Source organism: Ranitomeya imitator, chromosome 6 (genome assembly GCF_032444005.1).
Source record: "Ranitomeya imitator isolate aRanImi1 chromosome 6, aRanImi1.pri, whole genome shotgun sequence".
Taxonomy (NCBI): Eukaryota; Metazoa; Chordata; class Amphibia; order Anura; family Dendrobatidae; genus Ranitomeya; species Ranitomeya imitator.
The window spans coordinates 475,556,254-475,582,899 of record NC_091287.1 but is presented as its reverse complement, the minus strand read 5'-3'; the positions used below and the strand labels follow the sequence as shown (position 1 = coordinate 475,582,899).

Sequence of the window (26,646 nt, the reverse complement as noted above, 5' to 3'; positions counted from 1 at the left end):
CTAGATAGGACATGACCAAGAGTTTATATTACATTCAACCACTGTCTAGAGCAGTGGTCCCCAACCTGTGACTCGTGGATCCATATCTGTCAGCTTTGTGCAATAGCACCTGGTCTAGCAAACAGCTATGAAGAGCAGGTCTCCATATTGTGATTTTTGTGAGTAACCTGACACAGAAGAGCAGATCTGGATCTGCATATACTGGACTTTGGGATTTAGAGATAATTTAAGTTTGGTATGCTGGAGATTGAATGATACTACCTGTCAGAAGAGGTGCTCGAAGCTGGATGCGGTGGTAGTGCTTGATGTGAGAATACTGAATGGAGGTATTGCAAGGACTCATGGATCTTGGTATACTGCCTCATTGTGATTTCTGTGGAAAAGGTTTGGCTGTCATTATACCAGTAATGGGGACTTTGAGAATCACTAATGTGAGAGGAGTGAGAGCTGGATGTGGCTCGTGACCCTCTTTCAGAGCTGAAAGTGGCTTTCAAGGTCAGAAAGGTAGAGCTTTGATGATGCGAATATGAACCTAAAGTTCCATACACATCAGATGACTGATGGCTGGAAGATGCTTTGGTTATTTGTTCATTTGACAATTGACTTGGCTGTCTTTTCCATACACAGGAACACACGTTCAGCTGAGTGCTCCTGTGTTCCCTATCAGTAAGATGGTAGCTTATTTCTGGGAGAACAAAGTGATTATTAGTTCAAAATTGGACATGCCTGATTAACCTCAGCCCTGACAATCATTTGGCTGGAACTCATATTAGAGTCTGGGTGGTTGGTGTAACTACTGATGTTCTTCTTAATCTTATTTTTCTTATTTCTGCGTGTATCCATTCCTAAGGTATGGCCCCCATTTCCTTGTATGTCAATGTAGTTTTGTTAGCCAAAGGGGGTTGTGACCTTCACCTATTCTCTGTGAGTGTCTTCATGAGGACCACACCCAGCTGGCCCAAAATACTAGGTTTATATACAAGTAAGAGTTGATCATATCTCATTAACGGAGAGGAGCAGGACCAAAAAATATAAAATTCCAGATTCAGGTGAACAGCGGCATTTACAGAAAGTAAAAAAAAATTACAATTATGAAAAGTGTTCTGTCCTCTTTAAATGAAGTGAATATAACTCATTACCCAACTAGTTTACAGCCAGGAGTATCTGACCATTTACTGAGAACATCTGAGAACTTTCATAAAAATTAGGATAAATTGTGCTGTGTTATGAAGCGTGTACTTGACTTATGTAGCTATTAGAGCATGTTACAATTTGACAGACTGAGGAGCATTTCTTTACACATTTACTGGTAATTAGTTGACTTTGTTCACCACTAAGAGTGACCTGGTAACCTATGAACACCTAACAAAGATGTTGCTGAATTCAATAAAATATGTTTAACAGGTGAAAAGATTTTATGAATGTCATTTAATGAACAAGCAGCATCACTTCAGAGGTGGATACTTCACTGTCGATACTAGAAATGCTGGAAAAGACTAGAGCCAAGATGCTGAAAATGGAGACTTCTTCCCAGAAAAAGAAGGTAAAAGAAGACGATGGAAAAGTTTGTCTAAAGAGGCGTTTGGGCTTTTTTGACAGTGTTTTCTTTCTTGTTGGTAGCATCATAGGTGCTGGAATATTCGTCTCTCCTAAAGGCGTCTTGCAGTACGCCCAGCTTAACGTTGGGGTGGCATTATGCATATGGGCTGCCTGTGGTGTGATATGTGTAATGTGCTCACTCTGTTATGCAGAGTTGGGCTCAGCCTTGCCATTTTCTGGAGGTGAATACTACCATGTGAAAAGAGGAATCGGATCTCTGCCAGCCTTCATTACTATCTGGACATTAATATTGTTTATCAGACCGGCATCCAATGCAGCACGGGCCCTTACCTTCGCAGAATATGTCAGCCGGCCGTTCTACGCTGGTTGCCCACCACCTGACCTACTCAAAAAAATGCTAGCTATTGGAATTCTGTGGATTTTATGCATCATAAATTCAAAAAGTATCAAGATGGCTACTTGGGTGCAGAATATATTCACAGTGCTTAAAATGATGTCTTTGACTCTCATCATTGTATATGGAATGATTGAACATGGAAATAACACTAAGGCTTCGGAAGTATTTACAGATGCATTCAATTCAGAAGTCCCAAATGCAGCTCAGACAGCAGAGTCTTTTTACCAAGGTCTGTATGCATATGGAGGATGGAATTACCTCAACTATATGGCCGGTATGTATGTTTTCCTACTGGGTCAAGAAATATTGGAAAAATAGAATTAGTTTGCATCAGTCATTTGCATGCTTTTACCCCCAGAGGAAAAACGGACAAAATGTTGTACTAATCAAGAACCCCAACAATCATACCATCCATTTGGAACAAGACAGAAGCTACCTATTGTACTAACTGACTGATCTTGTCATTTATATTTGAGAGTTTAAAGGGACTCTGTCACACCCCTTGGACATATGTAACCTATTAATATGGGCATACAGGTTATAGAATGGTTTTAAAATAGTCATACCTGTATGCCTCATATCTGTGGTGTTGTTGTGGAGAAATTCTCTTTTATTTGTTTATGGTAATGAGTCCTTCCAGGCTCTGGGGCATGCAGTATCTGGAAGAAAACTTTGCCCCCGATCCTTATTAGTGTACTAGCCCCCTCCCATAAGCATCACAGTGCCTTGTGACGTGTAGTTGTGGTCCTGAAATCCCGCGCCTGTGCCCTGCCATTAGCGCGATTACACTTGACATTTCTGCCCTTCTCTGGGCATTGGCTTCTTCTTTTTTCTGCGCAGGCACAAGTGAGTCGCTGTAAGTGGGGAATGGGGAGAACACCTTATCACACCAGAGGCCACTGTTGCAGAAGTAGCAGTGACTCGAAGGTCATGCACAGAAGAAGCCAATTCCCACATAGAAGGATGGAAACGTCAAGTGTAATCGCGCTATTTCAGGGCACAGGCACGGGATTCCGGAGACATCACGGGTGCAGGTACACTACTAAAGTCTAGAGGCAGAGTTTTATTTCAGACACCCCACACCCCAGAGCCTGGAATAACTCTTTACCATAAATTAATAAAATAATTTCCCCCCAGCAAGACCACAGATATAAGGCATACAGGTATGACTATTTTAGCCATTCTATAACCTTATAACCTGTATACCCAAATTAATAGGTTACATAAATCCAAGGGGTAGGGGGTGACAGATTCCCTTTAATAATAGGATAAATATTCAAAGCAGCAGCGGACACTGACAGCAATAGCCCCTGTGCGGAAAGTGTGTTGAGACCCACCCATAATGCCCCACCCGTGTATACACTCACTTATTAACGTGAACACTCCCACTGGGAACACATATACACACATTTATAAAATATACACATACTAACACATAGTGCGCATACACATAGTACATGCATGCACATATAAGATAGGCACATATACACATGACACACATATGCCTGGTAAACACATTAAACATAAAAGGTACAATTTACAAATATATACACATGGCACATATTTGTGTATTAACTGGATAGAATGCCAAAAAACTATCATGTGTGAACATGATCTAAAAAGGAGAGTGGTGTCTTTAAGATGCAAAGTTTATAATTCAACCTTTTCACTGATGGAAATTTTGAAGTTTGTTAAGACGACCATAACAATATCAATATCTTCACCTTCCCACATAAAAGCTATAACATTCATAAAGATTTTTATTATTTATAAAATAAATTTCACTCTGAAGGCTTTTTTGTGAGATGAATAGCATCTTTTTAGATGGCATTTTAAAATACACATGTAAACATTAGAAGTAGTGATGAGCGGGCACTAAAATGCTCGGGTGCTTGTTGCTCTTAACGAGCTTTCTGTAATAATCGAGTGTTCGTCTTGAGTAACGAGTATAATGGAAGTCAATGGGAAACTCAAGCTTTTTTCCAGTAGATCTTCCATAGGAGGTCTGGGGAGGGCATTATAACTGCAGAAATGGATGGAAACAGTGCTCAAATTGAATAACAGCATGGTGAAGACACATCTTTGACTCCTAGGTGGCTTCTGGGAACAATGTCGTCAGAGTATTTTGACACTTTTACGAACTGGCAATGAAACAGAAGAACCTCTAGAAAATATGGATTTTACAGGAAAAAAATGTTAGGAAAGATTCTTTAATGTATGATGATGAGTTGTATACAAGGCCAAATAAAAAAAAAGAGAGAAAAAACCCTCCTTCACCCATTAGGCTAAGCATTCACTCCATCTGTTAGGAATATCTGCTTTGGACACAATCGTCCTCCTCCGATTTCCAGACTTCCCTGCCGGTGCTGGAGCTATTGCGCACATGGATGGTGCAACTACACATGGCGATTTCTCATGTTTGGAAGTATGAGTGATGTGGAAACCCCACTTCCCACATTTTTCGTCGCCTGAGAGACATGGGACCCTGTGTATTCCAGTTGCCAGGCATTGCAAGTCCTGCCTTGTCTGGTGTTAGTCAATGGTGGAAATGTGTGCACCCTGCTGTATAGGTGAGCAGGATGTTGATCCCTGTACATGACTGAGAGGAATGTATCACTTAATTTTAATCTTTAGCATTGGGCTCGCTATTTACAGCCTGCTCCTTTCCAGTACAGTGTTGTTTATTAAGTTCCCTTGTGTAGTGGTGGGGTGAGTGCCTTTTGGTTTATTGCTACTGGCTTAGAAATTACTCTGGTATCCTGACTAACATTTTTCGCATCACCAGACGCAAGCTACTCTGCGACAGCTCTGTAAAGTCCCAACCCATCGGACTTGCCTATCTGTGGTGGCTTGTGCTAAGTGCGTCTGTGACTGCGCATTTGCTGGTCCGCTGCAAGTCACTACCGAATACATTAACTTGTGCGAATAACACCATCTTTAGTAATGTATGCACACATACATTAATTCTTATCTACCTGATAGGATTACAACACCTGTCCAGACCTACATCCCACCACAGAGACAAGAACCAATCCGGATTAATTCCTAGAGAATAAAATCATCCACAGTGACAAAGTGAAGGGCTATGCGCCCCGTTGTGTTCTTGAGCTGTTGGAGTGCAATTATGGGTCCCTATTTTCAGAAATGTTATTCTTCACCCAACTCTCAAAAAACTGAAAGAGTCCTCAGTAGAGATGGGTAGACGAGCTGGGCTATCGGTGCATCTGTAGCTGTGGTGTCATCCTTTCTATGGTTAATCATTTTTATAGGTCCATAAGAGGCAGTGGGGTGGCTAAAGGGAGAAGGTGGGTATCTGTTCCCCAAAGCAACCACAATCGTCAATTTTCCTCTTCATGCTTTAAGTGTTTCTTTTTTTGGTTATTCTTATTGCCATGCCCCCCTTCTGACCTAAAAAATGGTTTATGGTTCATGTTCTTTTTTTTTGTCCTCTACCACAGAGTCATCTTGCAGCCCTCACTCAATTTATAGAGGCTCATCAGTGGGAGTGGGGTGTCCAGAGGGAGAAGGCGGCCAAACGTTGCACCCATTTCCGCAAGTCAGCTTGAGCTGTCGCTTGTCTGGCAGTGCTGCTGCAGCAGCGCTTGCAAGTGCCAGCTCACCAACTGGTTTGCAACCTGCCCACATACTGGAACTCAACATTAATTATGTACTTGGCAAGGCTTTGTGAGCAGCAGTGGGCAGTAGTGGAATACCAGCTCCAACATGGCAATCAGTATTCTGCTCAGAGCAGCACAGAAAAAGTGATGAGTTGCCTTGGATGAATGACATCTGTGAGGAATAAACCAAGATTGTGAAGGGCGATGTCACCACAATCAGTGTAAACATCCCACTTCTGTGTCCACTCAAATGCCTCCAGCTCAAAATTAAAGAGGAAGGTTTGCATGTGGACCAGGCAGAAATGGAGAAAGAAAGTACATGGAAAGAACTTGCACGGATGTGTAAAGCTCTGCAACTGTAGTGCACATTCGCAAGCACCATCAGCAACCATGTCTACTTCCTTGTCTCAGCACAGCATTCAGCTGTCTCTATCCCGTGCCCTGGAAATCTTGCTGGTCAGGCTCGTGGACACTGAATTTCCATAACTTCATGGTGGCATACGTCCCTTGATACTCGGTCCCCATCCGACACAATTTTTCGACGTGTTCCATCCCCACCTTACACCAGCAAGTGTCTCATAACATCCCGCGTACCCTGACCAACGCAGTTATTGTGAATATCCACCTAATGACAGACATTTGGATCTGCGCTTGTGGGCAGGGACGCTATGTTTCTTTTACAACTGCATTCTTATACACACAAGAATGGACAAAGCAGGGGAGATATAACCAAAGGACCCTAAACAGGCTAAGAATAGCCTAAATCTAAGTCTGATTTGTCCCTGCCTGATCGTTAAGGTTGGCACCCTAAAATAACGCAATGGTGCCCACACTAAATGTCATCTGGCCCATACATTTTTGGAGGGCCCTCATGCAGTGCACTACCATACATTTTGGAGAGCCTTTTTTATTACAAATCTGTAAATCCAGCAGGAATCAATTTATGGCAGATCAGTAGTTCCCAGTGTGGCCATCAGTATAAACAATATGCCTCACAGGTTTTTTTGCTCAATTTGTAAACATTTTCAGCCAGCAACAATACTGACATTTCAGGATGAGGAAAGGGAGGAGGACGAGATGGAGAATCCTCCTCCTTGTGGGGACAGGGAAGTCTTGACTGTTGGGACTCTGGCAGACATGGTTAACTGTGTTTCATGTGACCCACGAGTTATATACAGTTTGGACAATAGTGATTACTGGTTGTTCAACCTTCTTGACCCATGTGCCGAGGAGAACTCATAAAATAAACACTTCTAAAATTTTGAGGACTCAACCATTAATTCTGGAGGGCCCTCTACTATTAATTTTGAATGGCCCTTATGCGACCCTCTATAATTAATTTAACATGTTAACAGACGTGGGTGGATCACGATTTCACCCACGGCTGTTAGGGGCACAGCCCATCAGATCAGTTGTCATGTGCTGGAAAAGGGGGAGGCACAGAATGACGGATACTGCATGTCATTGGGTGTTAAGGGTTTAAAACACAGTACTCCCACAGGTGAGGAATGCAGAATACACACAGCAGATTAAAGGGCAGTACTCCCACAGGTGAAGGGTCCTATCAAGGACTGACCTGAGTTGGAGTAGTGATATTGCAACCTCTATGGGCAGCACCAGCAGGTAGCATTGTCAGGATATAGCCAGAGGTTGGTACATGGAGCAGCAGTGTAGTTGGGAGGATAAGCAGGTATCGTAGTTAGGATATAGCCAGAGGTTTGTATATGAAGCAGCAGTAGGCTATTGAGGATAAGCAGCAGGTGGGAAGACACTAGACTAAAGGCTGGGAGCTCAATAATCTTGCAATGAAGGAAGTGCAGTGCCAGGTTTTAATTAGGAGACCACAGGGTGAGCAAGTCAAGAACTTTGGGTAGAGACATCAGGAACTCAGGTTGGAGACATCAGGAACAGCACAGGTACTAGTATCTGATTTAACAAGGAGCTATCCAGTGAGCTTAATAGCTCAGAGGGAAGTGCTGCTGCCTCGTGCACAGGAGCTGTTGGATTCAAATCCTGACAGGTGCAGAGTACACACACCAGTTTAAAGGACAGTTCTCCCACAGGAAGGGGATGCAGAGTAAACACAGTGGATTTTAGCACAGTAATCTCACAGACGGGTTTGCAGAGTACACTCAGTGGCTTAAAGGACAGTACTCCCACAGGCAGGGGGGTGCAGAGTACACACAGTGGCATGTAGCAAAGTACTAGCACAATACTACAGTACAGATATGGGTTGCAGACTTAACGCAGCATTTTTTTTTTGGTGCGCAATCACCATCTGTCCCTCACTCCAACTGCATTCTATCCCTACACTAATGAGAGCATAATATCGGTGGCACTCATGATCCGGCCTTTTTACAGGCTAGGTGTCATGCTGTGTCGGCCAATCATATCACATGCTGTGCCGAACAAGTATTGTCATGACTATGATGACAAAGGAAGTACCCACAGTCTAAAATCATGTTTATTTGCTGTTCTATAGCCTGTCAACAAGCTTTATTAGACTGGCGAACCTAAACAGAAAACGTAAAATACAGTAAAAAGTCCATGTAGGAGATTCGGCAATGAACACTAGGTGTTCGGCACGGACACAGAACTTTCCTGTTCGGGTTCACTCATCCCTAATTATTATACGCGGCAGTAACAAACTCATTGATGCAATCAAACCTGCCAGAATGTTTCTAATACGATATTTGAGTTACCCCTGAAAAGAGCTGTTAGATTCACTTAGCAACACGAAGGACTGTTATCTGTCTAATATACAGTGCCTTGCGAAAGTATTCGGCCCCCTGGAATATTTCAACCTTTTCCCACATATCATGCTTCAAACATAAAGATACCAAATGTAAATTTTTGATGAAGAATCAACAACAAGTGGAACACAATTGTGAAGTTGATCAAAATTTATTGGTTATTTTAAATTTTTGTGGAAATTCAAAAACTGAAAAGTGGGGTGTGCAATATTATTCGGTCCCTTTACTTTCAGTGCCGGAAACTCACTCCAGAAGTTCATTGTGGATCTCTGAATGATCCAATGTTGTCCTAAATGCCTAATGGTGATAAATATAATCCACCTGTGTGTAATCAAGTCTCCGTATAAATGCACCTGCTCTGTGATAGTCTCAGGGTTCTGTTTGAAGCACAGAGAGCATCATGAAGACCAAGGAACACAACAGGCAGGTCCGTGATACTGTTCTGGAGAATTTTAAAGCCAGATTTGGATACAAAATGATTTCCAAAACTTTAAACATCCCAAGGAGCACTGTGCAAGCGATCATATTGAAATGGAAGGAGTATCATACCACTGCAAATCTACCAAGACCCAGCCATCCCTCTAAACTTTCATCTCAAACAAGGTGAAGACTGATCAGAGATGCAGCCAAGAGGCCCATGATCACTCTGGATGAACTGCAGAGATCTACAGCTGAGGTGGGACAGTCTGTCCATAGAACAACAATCATTCTACACTGCACAAATCTGGCCTTTATGGAAGAGTGGCAAGAAGAAAGCCATTTCTCAAAGATAGCCATAAAAAGTGTCCTTTACAGTTTGCAACAAGCCCCCAGGAAGACACACCAAACATGTGGAAGAAGGTGCTCTGGTCAGATGAAACCAAAATCTAACTTTTTGGCAACAATGCCAAACGATATGTTTGGAGTAAAGGCAACACAGCTCATGACCCTGAACACATCATCCCCACTGTCAAACATGGTTGTGGCAGCATCATGGTTTGGGCCTACTTTTCTTCAGCAGGGACAGGGAAGATGCTTAAAATTGATGGGAAGATGGATGGAGCCAAATACAGTACCATTCTTGAAGAAAACCTGTTGGAGTCTGCAAAAGACCTGAGACTGGGACGGAGATTTGTCTTCCAACAAGACAATGATCCCAAACATAAAGCAAAATCTACAGTGGAATGGTTCACAAATAAACCTATCCAGGTGTTAGAATGGCCAAGTCAAAGTTCAGACCTCAATCCAATCAAGAATCTGTGGAAAGAGCTGAAAACTGCTGTTCACAAACTATCTCCATCAAACCTCACTGAGCTGGAGCTGTTTGCCAAGGAAGAATGGGCAAGAATTTCAGTCTCTCGATGTACAAAACTGATAGAGACATACCCCAAGTGACTTGCAGCTGTAATCACAGCAAAAGGTGGTGCAACAAAGTATTAAGTTAAAGGGGCCGAATAATATTGCACGCCCCACTTTTCAGTTTTTGAAATTCCACAAAAATGTAAAATAAGCAATAAATTTTGTTCAACTTCACAATTGTGTTCCACTTGTTGATTCTTCGCCAAAAATTAATATTTGGTATCTTTATATTTGAAGCATGATATGTGGGAAAAGGTTGAAAAGTTCCAGGGGGCCGAATACTTTCGCAAGGCACTGTATGTGCTCATAATACACTATTCCTACTACAGCAGCTAATCCTACCCAAAATGTAGTTAACTTCAGTATTACAGAATAGAATCTATTTCCATTAGCTGTAAAAATGGCTGTTGGTTTAAGATTGCACAATCAAGTAGATAAATGCTGTCTAGCACACTGTCACTTCTCCTGCAGTTCTCCCTATGGTATTTCTGTGTACAATTGGTGGCACCATGTCTTATAGAGAGTAGACCCGATGACGCTATGGAGCTGACCAATCGCAGCAATGCCAGTCGTCAAAATGACTACGACATTACTGACATTATTGGCAGGCAATCCCTGCATGTTTAGTGGCTCAAATTCAGGCACCAAACATGCAGAGTGGGGAGTCAAGCATTGAGAGCGAGTACATGGATACTCGAACAAGTGCCAAACTCATCGAACAGGCAAATGCACCAACAAGCCTCGAGTAGCGCAGAGCATGCTCGCCCATCCCATCACTTATAACAAGTAGAATAATTTTTCTTACAAGTTTATTGGAGAAAAACACAATTAAGCCATTTTTATGCCATTTTTCAATAGACATGCATAATGTTCTATCTGTTTTATGGGGTTTGTTCTGATTACAGGAATACCAAATATTCCTGTAATCAGAACAAATATACCATGTGATTTACTGGTTTGTGATCTGTATTTTACAAAAGATATAAAAACTTGATTATTTTAATTGTTTTTGCTCCATTATATTTTATTAACATTCTTGGAAGAAATATGTTTTCAGCTTTTTTTATAGTCATAATGCCATAATGTCAAGGTATCTTTATGTATCTCTATGTACAAGTAGAATACAATTAGAAATACAATTAGATAATTACATTGTATTACAAAAATACTATTTAGATCTTTAGGTAGGGAAATTCTGTTACAAATAACCATGTGAGACAGTATGCCGGGAGAAAAATCAACTTTATTCCCCATGGCTCTGACTGACACTGGCTTTGCATTGTCAATTTAGGTTAGGGGCGCCATTACTGCAGCCAGAGTGATAACTAAACCAACGCCGGCGCCATCTCATCCACCCCCTGTGACTGGTTGCCGAATGCTGCTAAGAAGAGTGAAGTAAGTTTTCTCCTGGCAGTGTTCAACTAAGTGTCGGCGCTGGGTATGTGTCACGGGTGTGTAAGAGGCTGCAGACAGTCGCACTGCATCTAGCTGCAGAAGGTCTCAGTGGTTGGCTTTGCAGACTCCTTCCTAGTCCTTCTGACTTTAGGACCCAGTGGCAACCTCCCCCGACTCTAGTTGACACACCTGGACCAGGGTGTTTATAACTCCCAGCTTGCTGCTGGGAGTTGCGGGTGATATTTCCATTTCCCTGGTGAGGCTTGGAGCTATAGCAGTCAGCTATCTTCCTCTGTGGTGTTTGGAGGACGTTTGTGTTTCTCTTTGAGTCTACTCAAGCTAAGTGTTCCCCTTGTTTGTGTCACATCTGTCTTTAGTGGCAGTTGTGATCGACTAGTGCACACCCTGTCCTTCCCTTTGCGGGGCTTATTGCCAGGGTCAGGCAGGGGTTAGGTATCCTGCTTGGCAATAGGTGCGGAACCTATATAGGGACATGTTGGGCAGACAGGGTGACCTTAGATCTGCATAGGGGTCTCCACTCCCCCTTCCCTAGAGTTGGGTTCCCTTCCCCTTATCCCTTCGTGTTGCACGTAGTCTTTCCTACACTGTACGTGACAGTAGGCTAATAACACTTTTAACCTGCAGATTAACCCCATATCTGCAGGTTAGTAGCATTTTTCTGGTGACAGATTCCCTTTAATACAGTTCATTCTTTATAAATTGCTAATAAAGACAAATATTATATTATGTTTGCCATTCCTACCAGCTTCAATACTAAGTAATTTAACCAATGCTGCCTGCAGCATATGCTATGTTACTTTACTGCTTTAAATATTTGCAAATCACAGAGTGTTACCACAAGATGGCATTTACCAGTTATTGTTATACTGGCAAGAGACAAAGGTAATATCAATATATAAATAGTAATAGAAACGTGTGTCACACAGGTCATCTTTTACATGCGTTTACACCGAGTTTAATTTCACTTACAGTTAATAGTGCATCTTCTATGGACTCAAAAATACAAAATATTTGATAACTGATTTTCTAGCCTTGGATTGAATATAGATCTTGATAATCTGGCATTTGAAAAAATAAGATTTTGAGCTGCCCATGATTAAAGGGGTTGTGCAGCTTTGGTGTACAAATCTGCAGTCACTCTATGTGACAGCAGACTTGTGAATTTTCACGTTGTGTGCACGACGCGCTGTGAGGACTCTCTGGTGCCAGGAGTGGGGTGATCATGCTAGCGTGCACTGCACGCTGTGGGGATCCTCCAGTGGTGCATAAAATGTCTAGTCAGCATGTGACCATGTATCCAAATCACAATCTTACTGTCATGTGCTCCCCGCTCCCGGAGCCAGCAATGGAGAATCCTGACAGTGTACAGTGCACGCATTATGAGGATTCACAAGTCTGCAGTCACATAGAGTGACTGAAGACTTAGGCTATGTGCACACATTGTGGATTTGCCTCTGGATTTTTTTGTGTGGATTCTGCATTTTTTGGCAGAAAACGCAGGTGCGGATTTGATGCGTTTTTTATGCAGATTTTGTGCGGATTTCATGCGTTTTTACCCCTGCGGATTTCTGTAATGGAATCGGTACAAAAACGCACTGTTAAATCACTTGCGGATCTGCAGCATTTCTGCGTGGAAAAAAAACGCTGCGGATCCGCAGTAAATCCGCAACGTGTGCACATACTGTAGCCTTATAGCCTAAGACTGGACAGCTCCTTTAAGTGTGACACTGTTTCTGCAGAGCAAAGTTTTCTTTTCTGACCTTTTGCAAACTCTCAAAGAAATATTTCAGCTTTAAATACTGTCCAGATTTACAGTGTAATTCTTATGACATATGTAGATTGGACTTCCACTGGGAACCAGTAATATCATTGAGTCATAAGGCAAAGAATATTTCTACCATATAATTACTTCCTAACAGATAATTAGACTATATTTTACATTTTCAGGAGCAGTGGTTCACACCACTTGAGATATAAAATGTTGCCCACAATATGCCGTATAAATATGAATGAGATGTTGTCTCTATAACTACAGCCATGTAAGACACAAGTGTTAATGAAATACAAGCCAGCCGTGGTCTCCATCAATACTTTACATTAATCTTGGAGAAACTATCATGGAAGAAATCGTAGATGGGTTCCTGTGACCATTTATATCTAGCCGACAGCCCAATTAAAATGATGTATCTATGTTGTATGGACCTATGCTTTTAATTTAATGGAAAGCAACTGCACAAGTTAATGGAGTTTCATCTGTTTGGGAGGAAGCAATTGCAGATTGTGTCACACGGGTTTATAACTAATCTTTTTATGTTTCTAGCAGACTGACCTATGACTCCGCCGGTAGGTCAAGTATTTAGGTCAGGCAGTGCAATAACCGTTTCCGTCATGCAGATCTATGTTCTCAGCTTCACTAGTAGAACATCAAGTTCTCTATTAAGAAAGTGCTTTAGTTCTCACAGTAGATTGCAGTTAATCATATTTGGAAATTGTGAATCTTTGAGAGAGAAATAAACTTGTTCACTTTTTCGAGCTCCTGAAATAAATAGCTGTGGAATAGTTAGAGACAGAGCGCTTCTTTGTGTCGAATATTCAATATAGAAAAAACTTGGCACTCAAACAGTGGTTTTAACGTGAAGGGTGAGGTTCCATTTATTATGCATCCACAGAATATGTTGTTTAACGTTTTGGCTCCTAACTAGGACCTTCATCATAACTGGTTCAGTAGATGAAGACAAGATGATTCTATAATCCAATGGGGATATCCTGCCATGTGCCAAAATTCCACGGGGAATTCAAGATGCCTGGATGCCTGAATGAGGATGAGCGTGGAATTTTGGCACACGGCTGGATATCCCCATTGGATTATAGAATCATCTTGTCTTCTTCTACTGAACCAGTTCTGATGAAGGTCCTAGTTAGGAACCAAAACGTAAACAACATATTCTGTGGATGCATAATAAATGGAACCTCTCCCTTCACGTTAAAACTGCTGTTGGAGTGCCAAGTTTTTTCTATATTGGATATTTCTGGGCTGGATACCTTACTTGAGCACCTTTGACTATTTTTTCTATGAGTGCCGTGCTTCTCCTACATCCTTTGTGTCATATAGTTTAAGATATTTCGTCTTTAGATTTACAAATAGAAAGGTGCTCATCATTTTGGTCTGTGTAATAACACAATAGCCTAAAAGCATTTACTTACTGTTAAGTCGAGAATTTGCAGCCATTTGAATGTACTGCTGTGGAAAAATCCAGATCAGGTGAAGATAGGTATAAAATAGTGGTGATTATTACCATGAAAAGATTCCCAGTATTCTGTGCTGTCCCCAATTCACAGGTATCCAAGTGTACAGCAGTAGTCAAGGTAGTTCATTTTTGCAAGGACAACGCGTTTCGGTGTATCAAACTTCTTCATCAGACCCTAAATATTTAGATCTGATGAAGAGTTTTGATATCTTTTTGACTTACCTACTGATATATGCTTTTATGCTATTGTGTCATTAACCCCTTCCCGACATGCACCATACTAGTACTGCTCTGCAGGGACTGCATTCCCCCAAACAGCAGTACAGGTACAGCGCACTCATCGCACGGCCTCACGTTAAGTGCCGCGGCGATCGGGTGCGGGCATCAACTGTGACGGTTGACACCCTGTAGCAACAACCACGATCGGTGCTAGCACCGATCGTGGGCATTTAACCCCGCTGATGCCGCTGTCAGGAGTGACACCAACATAGAGGGGTATTGCGCAGGGAGAGGGCTCCACATGCGGAATGGTATAAAGATAAAAAACCAAAAAGCAAGTCCTGAATTGCTGGTGTTTGTTCATTCTGTCATAATAGAAAGCGGTCAAAAAAATGTCATGTACCTAAAAATGGTACCAATAAAAATGTCAGATCGTCCCACAAAAAACAAGCCATAACATGACTCTGTCTGCTGAAAAATGGAAAAACTATAGCTCTCAAAATATGGTGATGCAAAAACTATTTTTCGCAATAAAAAGCTATTTTTAGTGTGTGACAGCAGCCAAACATAAAAAACCTGATATAAATCTGGTATCGCTGTAATCGCACGAACTCAAAGAATAAAGTCACTGAATCACTTATACAGCATGAGGAATGGTATAAAAAATAAATAAATCCATTTCTTCACATGCTGTTGATTTTTTCATTCTGCCTCCCAAAGATCGCAATGAGGCTTGACGAAGCCACTTTGGGTCTCCGCTTCACCTGCGCTTTGGTATGCTAAGCTGTTTACTGCCTGCAGCTTGCCCATGGTATTGTATGTGACCAAGCTCCACATGGGGTCCGCTGCACTTTTGTTCACAGTCAGCCACAGCAGCTGACGTGAGCTAGGATTATTACTCATGTGTACGCCTTATAGAGAGATTTCTCTGTTAGTGGGAGCGGTATTTGTTATATAATTAGTAGCATTGTGTCTTCTTATCTATAGCATATTGGTACCGTTCTTTGGTGGGATATTGCTAAGCTTATTTACGCATGATACTGTCGTCCCCATGAATGTCCAAACTGTGCCATGGCAGGGAGATATGAATTTTTCTAGATGTTATTCCATCTTGAGGACTTATTAATGGGCTTTGCTCTATTGTATGTTATTTAACCACAGTGTTGTCCATATAGGCACCCTATTTAGGGTTATGGGTCCTAGTTAACCTGCGCAGGTGTTAGCTATACTGTGGGCTGTGTATATAAGGGACAAATATGTTTTCCTTTTTTAATTGTTTTTAAAATATGTGTGTTTTTTCTATTGCATGTTCTGATTTGTTATTGCACATGAATAAAAAGCTGTGTTCACTTTAGCCAAATACCATTCGTGTGGTGACCCCCGTTTATATGACCATCGCTTTTCTCTCTGTTCTTTATTGTTTGATGAACATTTATCTTGTGCTCTGCGCTGAGCACTTACACTGGGGTTTCTGTGTAAATCTCTGAAATATGTGATTCAGACAGAACCCCCAGCAGAAGATTCCCTATAATGAGGCAGATGGGGCACTGTGGCACCATAGGACCTGCGATCCTGTGGTGTCCGTCTTTTTAGGATTGCATAAAAGTGCCATCGACCACAGTTTTGTGCACTTTAGAAAAGAACACCACTGAACAGAGGCCAGACAGAGTCCAGAGTAACTCTGCTGCCTCATAATAGTGAATGGATCCATCAGGGGTTTCATCTGTCATGTCATTTAGAGATTTAGATGGAAACCCTGATCTAAGTGCTAAGCGTAGAGAGCCGCATAAATGTGATCATAAATGCTATGTAAAATGTTTCCACTCAATCCACAAAAAGCTTCAAGCTTCAACTCAAGCCACAAAAAAGCAAGCCTTCACTCAGATTTGTCATCTGTTAACAGAAATATAGGGGCTTCAACATTACTGGTAGCAGAAAGGCTCTGGAAAAGCTAAATGGCTCCTCGCTCCCCAAAAGAAATTCAGCAAATTCTTCACTCCCAAATCCAAATGCCTCCCTCCCGCCTGAGCCCCAGTGTGCCTAAATGACATTTGGCGCCCACTTGTTTGGCATTTCTGTAGTGATGAGAGCTCGCCTAATTTACAGGTGCCTGTCTCCAGAAGTATGAGCTGGGCATAATGTACTGGTCACTACAACGCCAGTTTGCAATTTTCACTCAGCAACATCCACTGCTGCCTGTTTCTAGAAAACGCCCATGGAGTCAAAATCGTCACTACATCTGTGGATAAATTCCCAAAGGGTTATAATTTTCAAAATGGGGTCACTTGAGGGGGGATTCTGCTTTTCTAGCACTTAGGGGCTCTGTATATGGAATCCGCAAACTATTCTAGGAAAATCTGCGCTCCAAGAGGCAAATAGCGCTCCGTCTCTTCCCTGTCTCTCCTTATGGCTAAGTAGTAGTGATGAGCGAATATACAAGATTCCTTAGCAACCAGGCAACCCCCACATGTACTTGTGCTGGCTAACAGATGTAAATCATTCAGCTGCGGCAAGAAAAACGAAATCTCTGAGCACTAAAAAAATACTTGGAGGACCCCCGAGCGTACTCGAGAAATCTCAAGTAACGAGTATATTCGCTCATCACTGCTAAGTAGTACTGCACAGCCACATATGGGGTATTACCACGTTCAGTACAAATTGTGGGACAAATTTTGTTGCCATTTTTACCCATTTCCCATTAATTAAATGTAAAACTTGGGGCTAACACACAATCTTGGTGGTAAAAATGTAAATTGTTTTATCTTCACTGCTGAATGGTGTAAAAGTCTGTGTCACACCTGTGGTGTCAATATAATCACTGCATCCATAGATGAATTCACTGAGAGGTTTAGTTTGTGAAATTGGATCACTTATGGGGGGTTCTACAGTGTTGGCACCTCAGGAGCTCTGCTAATGTAACATGGCACCCTCAAACAAGTGCAGCAAAATCTGCACTGTAATATGGCACTACTTCCCTTCTGAGCTTTGCACTGTGCCTCAAAAGTAGTTTTCAATGACATATAGACTATCAGTGAACTCAGGAGAAATTGTACAACAAAATTTGGGGTCCATTTTCTCCTGTTACCCTTGTGAAAATACAAAATTTGGAACAAAAAAAAATTTGTGATTATTTTTATTTTATTTTTACAGCTTAGCGTTATAAACTTCTGTGAAGCACCTGTGAGTTCAGTGTCCTCAATACACATCTTGATAAGTTCCCTAAGGGGTCTAGTTTCCAAAATGGTGTTACTTGTGTGGAGATTCCACTGTTTAGGCACATCAGGGGCTATGCAAATGCAACATGGCATCCGCTAATTATTCCGGCAAATTTTACATTCAAAAAGTCAAGTGGCGCTCCTTCCCTTCCATGCCATACCGTGCGCCCAAACAGTTGTTATCCTCCACATATTGGGTATCTACGCACTCAGGAGGAATTGCATAATAAATTGTATTGTCCATTTTCTCCTGTTATCCTTGCGAAAGTAAAAAAATTAGGTCTAAAGGAAAATGATTGTGAAAGAAAAAGGTTTATTTTTTCCTTTCACATTTCAAAAATTCATGTGAAGCACCTAAAGGGGAATAAACTTCTTGAATGTGGTTTTGAGTATCTTGAGGAGTGCCGTTTTTAGAATGGTGTCACTTTTGGGTATTTTCTGTCATATAGGCCCCTCAAAGTGACTTCAAATGAGAGGTGGTCCCTTGTTTTGCAAATTTTGTAGTAAAAATGAGAAATCCCTGGTCAACTTTTACCCCTTATAACTTCCTAACAAAAAAAATTATGTTTCAAAAATTGTGTTGATGTAATTTTATACCCTATAGTTTGGTCGCAGATAAAGAGAGGGAATGCCTATCCATGTTATAGATGTATATAAGGTAGGAGGTTTGAGCCAAACTGATGCCCATTAGTGATGAGCGAGTGTACTCGTTGCTCGGGTTTTCCCAAGCATGCTCGGGTGATCTCCAAGTATTTATGACTGCTCGGAGATTTAGTTTTCCTTGGCAGCAGCTGAATGATTTGCGACTGTTAGACAGTTTGATTACATGTGGGGATTCCCTAGCAAGCAGGCAACCCCCACATGTACTCAGGCTGGCTACTAGCTGTAAATCATTCAGCTGAGGTGATGAAAACTAAATCTCCGAACACTAACAAATACTAGGAGGTGACCCGAGCGCGCTCGGGAAAACCCGAGCAACGAGTATACTCGCTCATCACTAATGCCTTTATATTGGACATGGTTATTTAATAACCATGGATGACATCCCCAATCATTACAAGAAGTCTACACCAGGGTAAAAGATTCTTGTGATAAAAGTGAAATCAGTAAAGGTAATTCAATGGATAGTTGGCAATGACACTGATGCACTCAGAAACTTCAATTTCTTTGGAACTTGATTGAGGCTGCTTATCCACCATCCAGACTAACCTGCGTCGCAACTTTCAATCAATTTTTCTCTGCCATCCACATCCAGGGAGATTAGCTACAGTGCCATGAGTTGTAAACTTCTTTATTATGTTGTTCACCGTGGACAAATGAACATCAAAATCTCTAGAGATGGGCTTGTAACTTTGAGATTATTGATATTTATTCTGTCCCCGGGGCCTGTGGCTGCAAATATGGCTCTGTGAGATTCTGAATCTCTTCCCACTACTTACAATTGGCGACGTTCGGAGATAGCTTAACTCAGCTGCAAGCACACATGTTATGAAGAATCCAGAAGAGACTTTGATTTCTTTAAGAATTCTTGTTGAATGCATGCAAACAGCAGCAGGAAAAAAAAGACTTTATTGAGACAAGCTAAAAGCACATGTGCCTCTAATGAAGCCAATATGGAGACTGAGACACAGGGAGAAGAAGGAAGTGACATGACACCCAGCAGAGGGAGACAGGGAGACAGAAGGGACAAACTTCATGGAAAGGGAGGATATCAGCTATGCAAAACACAGGAACACATAGCACCAATAAACAATATGAGAGACTGCAATACAGCATGTAAAATGTACAGGACAGTCTGTAAAATGTGTCATTCATGGGACATAACACTCCCCATCTGAAATCTTTAGATTTCATAATTTTTATGATGTCCTCTGGGGATGTCACTGTAGATCTGAAAAACAAAAGGAAAACAAACATGCAAGTAACAACAACAACAGTTGTAGTCCGATTGGCATGGTCCAATCTTCAGTTAGAGACATGAAGTCCTCAACAGCGGGATAGCCCGAGTCCAAACGTAAACCCATTTTCGGATTGGGGAAGCCGCAACGTGCAAACACTTCCACCAACCCAACAATCCGCTGGAGAAAGTTCAAATGTTCCATCACAGCTGGAGGAATATATGGCGGTAGGCTCCCCGCCGTGAGCTGTGTCCATAAACAATGACTTTTTGTGATGTCCTCCTTTGGTAAAAGTAGCACAAGCTCAGTGACTGGACAGAAGAATGTACGAGTTGAACCGCACTTCGTAACCTTGACTTCTACCTTACGGATCTTCCCGTCATTGCTTAGTGCAACCTTGGTGATAAGACCCATTGGCCAGTCATTGCGATGAGCTTCTTTATCTTTAAGGAGGACGAGGTCTCCCTCTTGGAGATTAGGTTTTGCAGTCTGCCATTTGTGACTGCTTTGGAGCAAGTGCAGGTATTCAGTTTTCCAGTGGTGCCAAAAGACATTGGACAAGTGCTGTACCTCAGGGGTGTCAAACTGCATTCCTCGAGGGCCGTAAACCATGCGTGTTTTCAAGATTTCCTTAGCATTGCACAAGGTGCTGCAATCATTATATGTGTAGGTGATTAAATTATCACCTGTGCAGTACAAGGAAATCCTGAAAACATGACCTGTTTGCAGACCTCGAGGAATGTAGTTTGACACCCCTGCTGTACCTGTTTCCACTGACGTCTGTAAATATCCCCATCCACAAACTTCCCTGGAGGGATTGTAGCAGCTCCAACCTTATAAATAAGAAGTGTAGCAGGAGTAAGGATCATTGGAGCAACAGGGTCCGATCTTACTGGTACCACTTTCCTGTATGTGTAGAAGGTAAATGAATCAATAGCAATGTCCATTTCATCCTTTATAGCTTCAGCTAACTCGACTGCCAGAACGGCGGCACAAAGTTCGAGTCATGGAACAGAGTGAGCAGGTTTCGGGGTTAGTTTTGCCTTACGGAGGATGAATCCACAATGCACCTTATTATCTTCTTCCAAGGTCTTCAGTTAGGCTACGGCAGCTATAGCCTCTGTAAAAGCGTCAGAGAAAATGTGGACTTCTCTTCTGATGGTAGCTGAAAGGGTGCCTGGGGAATAACATCCTAGGACTTGGAAATGCTCTAAGTCGTTCAGAGACTTCTTCCACGCCTCCCACCTTTGTTGTTTCTGGGATGGTAGCGGAGTGTCCCAATCCGTACTCTTGGCGGTCAACTGTCTCAACAGTATCTTGCAAAGGTGATGGTTGCGATAAACCCGAGAGGATCATAGATGCTGTTCACAACAGATAGGACTCCTCGTTTAGTGAAAGGTTTATCACAAGCTGACACCTGGAAAGTGAACATGTCCTGCTTAATATCCCAAAGCAGACCGAGGCTACGTTGCGTGGGAAGAACGTCAGAACCCAGAACAAGATCATTTACACCAGCAGCATGATCCTCAAATGGAAATGCTTCCATTACCTTTTTACTGTTGGAGATGATCTTGGGGAGTCTAAGGTTTGCTGTTGACAGCATTTCCTGAGTCCTAGAGAGCAGATCGATTGTCTCTTCACTTGTGGTAAGAGACTTAAGCAAAAAGCTTGGCATATGACTGCACATTAGAGACTTGTATGTGGCGCTGTTCACACAATGGGAATGCACAGCATCCAGGTTAACAGCCTATTAGTGACACCCTTCTATTAGCTCAGGCAGGCTGCCCAGTGCTATTAAGATGCATCCCATGTGAACAGACACAACAGTTTACAATTACAAGACAACCTGTGATTTTCATATTTCCCACACCTGTTACTTGCCACAGGTGAGTTTGAACAAGCATTACATGCTCGACGCAAAGTTGTTTACCCACAATTTTGGAAAGGTGGCAACAATTTTGTCCTGTCCAAGTTTGGGGTTTTATGTGAAATTATGTTTAAAGGGAACCTGTCACCCCCCTTTGTAACTAAAAGAGCCACCTTGTGCAGCACAAATGCTGCATTCTGACAAGGTGGCTCTTTTAGTTATGCTGCCTGCACACGCTGAAATAATCACTTATAAAATGTGCCCCCCTCTTACCTTGAAATCACCAGGAAGGCGGGTCTTTCTTCCTAGTCAGGCGCAGCACAGTCATCACTCCGGGCCTGTGCACGCCGGGCACCACCTCCTCAGCGTTGTCCTGGTACCTGCACTGTGTTGTTAACCCTTGGGCATGCGCAGTGAGTGCTGCCCGTCCTCTGTCCTCATTTGCAGTCTAGCTGACTACGCCTGTGTGGCCGCCCTGCCAGACATCGCGCTTTGCAGTGTCTTCTGATTTATTCACACTGCGCATGCCCAGGGGACTTCCTGGATAGGGCTCAGTGCAGTCAGGATGGAGCAGTGAACAGTGTGAAAGGACAGTCTGCCAGCCATGAGGATAAAGCTGCTATTGCAGGAAGGGGCCCCAGGCTGAGGAACACACGGGCAGTCACCAGCTAGACCAGAGGCTAACCCGAAATGGATCCGAGGTCTACAACCGGGGCAGGTGGAGCTGAAGATGGCAAACTTGGCACCTTTTCCCTTTTGAAGCCAGACCAGGGAATGGTAGGAAGCTGGTGAGCCTGGAGCACAGACGGAACAGGGATTGTTCAGAAGTGAGACAGGGATTGTCCAGGAGTGGGACAATGATTGTTCAGAAGCAAGGCAGGGATTGCTGGAAAGAGAAAAAGACTGCAGGAGAAACAGGGAAAGCTGAGGAAATGTTACTCGGTGTATATTGTGCTGCACATGTGATGGAGGCCCTACTGCTCAGTTAAGTTATCTTGGTGAAAAAGGACATTGTCTCTGAAGTAGTTTGTGGAGCTCATGGATCGGGAGTCGGAGTGACAGAAACTGAGGGGACTCTGACAGTAAACGTGAGTGTACTGCTGCGTACGCTGCACATGCAGCGGAAGGGACATTGTGTTTCATATGTGGGGTGCTAGGGTGTGGGAAAACTACAGTCCGTTGCCACGACTACCACCCTGCCCGCCTTACACCATCACGCCTGCATCATCAAGACCGGCATGGACCTCACTGGTCTTGATTAATGAGGTTCAATGTGGTTACAGATTTCTATTTATCATTTTTGATAAAAAATTGAGAATATAGACACTGATCTTGAAGTTGTTCGTTCCTTGGGAGTTGAGGTTTTGCAAGCATCGAATTGTCACAGCTTGGAGATCACTGGATTAGACTGCCAGAGGGTTTTTGCTTGTGTTTCATGATAAAGCATCTTAGTACTGTCAAGGCTCATCCTATCATGGCTCAGAGGCTCAATAGCTCAAAGCTAAATCCTGTGTTGGGGTCAGTTAATTATTATTGGATACAGATCCCACATTAAAGCTATGGTACTGTAAGTAAAAGGCATTGATTTAAAAAAAAGCTTTATGGAGCCAATATTACTATGTGACATGTTTCCATCTGCAGATCTGACTGCTTTCATCTCACATGTCCACACAACTATGCCATCCAATAACCAGCACTCCCACAGGTCACATTATTTCAGGATGGTGGCCACAACACATCATGTTGATAAACACCAGGATCCTGACAATTGTCTGCAGCTCAGTGACACTATCCTCCTACAGTTCATTGCGCTTGGTTTTTCCACGAGTCTTTTTCTCAAACTTTTCCAATCTTTTATTTCCCCAGCGTTTAATTTATTGAGACAGTATGTTCCACTGTGAGGTTCGATGTGTTTAAATAGTAAACTATTTAAGGCATTTATTCTCAGATCGGAAGTTCCCTAATGATATCGTAAATGAGACTTTTTGCTTTCAGGCGAGTTTTATAGTGAAGTAATACAAGCTGTACTTTAATTGCACAACTGAAATGCAGACTGTTTACCCCCTAGGAGGAAAAAGGATTAGTTTTCCAACTGAGCAGTTTCTTACTAAACGTACATATGCTCGTTGTTAACACTGTGTACGTGCCGATATTCGACTGCTATTGTGTTGCGGATTTTTGTAAATCTATAATTAGATGCAATCATAGCCACTAAAACGTTCCTGTATTGCAATGAGCAGCCTGGTAAATAAGGGCTTAGCCATAATGGATTGTCTTAACCCTTCGATGAGAGGCTAATAAAGGTGGACTAGGAAATTTGTTTTTGTTTTGTTGCTGATTACATGGTGGGTTATGGAGGGTAAGTCTGGGTTAGCACTAAGATTTCTATTTTGCCAGTTTTTGCTAGCATCAGTTTTGGAAATATGTAAATAACTAGAAAACCTAATTTGCTCACATGAAAAATGTGAATTCTTTGCTTTATAAAAAGGACAACTATTGATTATTTGACACGTATGTATCAGAAAGTGCCAGTCAGGTTCTTAGAAGAATAAAAAGAGTTGTCTGGGACTTCAACATTGATGACCTATTCTTAGGATAGGTCATCAATGTCAGATTGCTTGCCGTGTGACACGGTGTCGGCAGCTGGAACTGCCCAGCTCCGTCAACTGCGGTTGAGGATGGATATGCAATACCTGGTACCTGACCGCGCCCACTATTTCACTGACAGAGCTGTGCTGTGCATCTCCACATCTGAGCAGTTCCGGCTGACTACAGGAACAGCTGATTGGCAAGGGGTTCTGGGTGTCGCATCCCCACCATTTAGATATCGATGATCTATCCTAAGGATATGCCATCAATATTAAAGTGCCAGACAACTCCTTTATGGTTCAGAGTTTTGAGAGGTGATGGAGAATATGCCACTGACCGTCACCTACCATTAACTGTTTGCATGTAATTTGCAGCTACTGTTGTATTTTATTAGTTATGGACATTGAGAATATTCTTGCCTGCAGTACTAATCAATGGCCACAGGATGCCGCTGTTTCCCCTGTAACTGCTCGATGACTCTGGCTCAAGGCTCAACCCCTTAACGTCCAGTGACGGGCGTAGCCCATCAAGGCCGGGTGTCAGTTCCCGGACCAGTAGAGGAGCTGCGGAGACACCATCACGTGTTTCTCAACGCAGGCAGTGAATAGCCAGGCCTTTCACCGGGAAGGGACAACCAAGGGAAGGGCAGAATCCAATAAAGGAAAACATCCAATAAAGGAAAACCACCTATGCCAAGCATGGTATCCATCCACAGACAGCTGTTTCGGGGTTTTTGCCCCTCATCAGTGTGGAGTAGGAAACTGGCTATCAGGAGCAGTGCCTAGTAGAAAGTCTATAAAGGCACGGATGATTGACCTCATGGAGACCAAAACATCCAACCCCGCTGAGACACCATCATGTGTTTCTCAACGCAGTGATCCAGAACACTGCCCCCAAATATGCAAATGCAAGTAGAGGAGCTGCGGAGACACCATCACGTGTTTCTCAACGCAGGCAGTGAATAGCCAGGCCTTTCACCGGGAAGGAACAACCAAGGGAAGGGCAGCATCCAATAAAGGAAAACATCCAATAAAGGAAAACCACCTATGCCAAGCATGGTATCCATCCACAGACAGCTATTTCGGGGTTTTTGCCCCTCATCAGTGTGGAGTAGGAAACTGGCTATCAGGAGCAGTGCCTAGTAGAAAGTCTATAAAGGCACGGATGATTGACCTCATGGAGACCAAAACATCCAACACCGCGGAGACACCATCACGTGTTTCTCAACGCAGTGATCCAGAACACTGCCCCCAAATATGCAAATGCAAGTAGAGGAGCTGCGGAGACACCATCACGTGTTTCTCAACGCAGGCAGTGAATAGCCAGGCCTTTCACCGGGAAGGAACAACCAAGGGAAGGGCAGCACCCAATAAAGGAAAACATCCAATAAAGGAAAACCACCTATGTCAAGCATGGTATCCATCCACAGACAGCTGTTTCGGGGTTTTTGCCCCTCATCAGTGTGGAGTAGGAAACTGGCTATCAGGAGCAGTGCCTAGTACACGTGATGGTGTCTCCGCAGCTCCTCTACTTGCATTTGCATATTTGGGGGCAGTGTTCTGGATCACTGCTTTGAGAAACACGTGATGGTGTCTCCGCGGTGTTGGATGTTTTAGTTCCCGGACCAGGACGGGCTATGACCGTCATGCATTTAAACTATCACTGCGTGTTTACACGCAGTGACAGTTCAGTGCCGAGAGCTGTCTGTGACAGCTGAGATGCACAGGAAGAGGTGCAGGGACCCATGCTGTCGGTCCCCACACCCAGATCGCTGTGATCAGTCAGTCACTCTGACTGACCGATAACAGCATGATTGCGCAGGAAATGCTGAAATATCATGGCTTCCTGCTCAATCAGTGCAGCAGGGACTGCTCAATCAGTGCAGTCCTGGGGAAGCCAGGTGTAATGTATAAGAATTAGATCTGTCTCTTTAAGAAAGCGAGGGCGGGAGTTGAGAGGAGTTTCAGTTTCAGTTCTGACCTGAGGAGGAAATGTTATGCTGCTGTTATGCTGTGTGCTGGAGGAAATGAGAAGAATAAACTACAGTTAAAGCTTACTCTCTCTTAAATTCCTTACACCGTGTGGACATTACAACTGGCGACGAGGATGGGATAGAATCACCTGCTACTGTGAGTACTGACCCCTGCTTTACTGCTTCACACGCCAGCACCACTGAGAGACTCCATCATGGCTGAATACTTGCACATGTTCCCACAGTTTGATATGACTGATGTCACTAATCTCTCTCATAACTGGAGAAAATGGTTAAATCGATTTGAGAATTTCCTGGAAGCAATAGATATAAAAGAGGAGAACAGAAAAAAAGCCGTGTTCCTGCATTGTGCGGGCACAGGAGTCTATGACATATACAGCACATTACCAGCAGCGGAGACAGACACGTACAGCAAATGCTCCAAAGCTCTCACTGACTACTTCAACCCTAAACAAAACATCAGATATGAAAGATACAAGTTCAGGATTGCTAAGCAGCTTCCAGAAGAATCCATAGACACCTATGTCACCCGGCTA

The 26,646-nt window shown here is 42.9% G+C and overlaps 1 protein-coding gene across 2 annotated transcripts in view; it reads left to right on the top strand.

The window, feature by feature from the left end:
* The window catches only part of LOC138641476 (b(0,+)-type amino acid transporter 1-like), a 174,924-nt gene that overhangs the window by 76,951 nt on the left and 71,327 nt on the right, over window positions 1–26,646 (top strand). The window contains exon 1 of one of the 2 annotated variants that reach the window (XM_069728975.1): window positions 1,730–2,231. The exons of the other annotated variant lie outside the window; for it this stretch is intronic. Coding sequence (XP_069585076.1) covers window positions 1,730–2,231 — 502 coding nt within the window. Of the gene's footprint in view, window positions 1–1,729; window positions 2,232–26,646 lie in introns of those variants that run through there. 2 annotated transcript variants of the gene reach the window in all.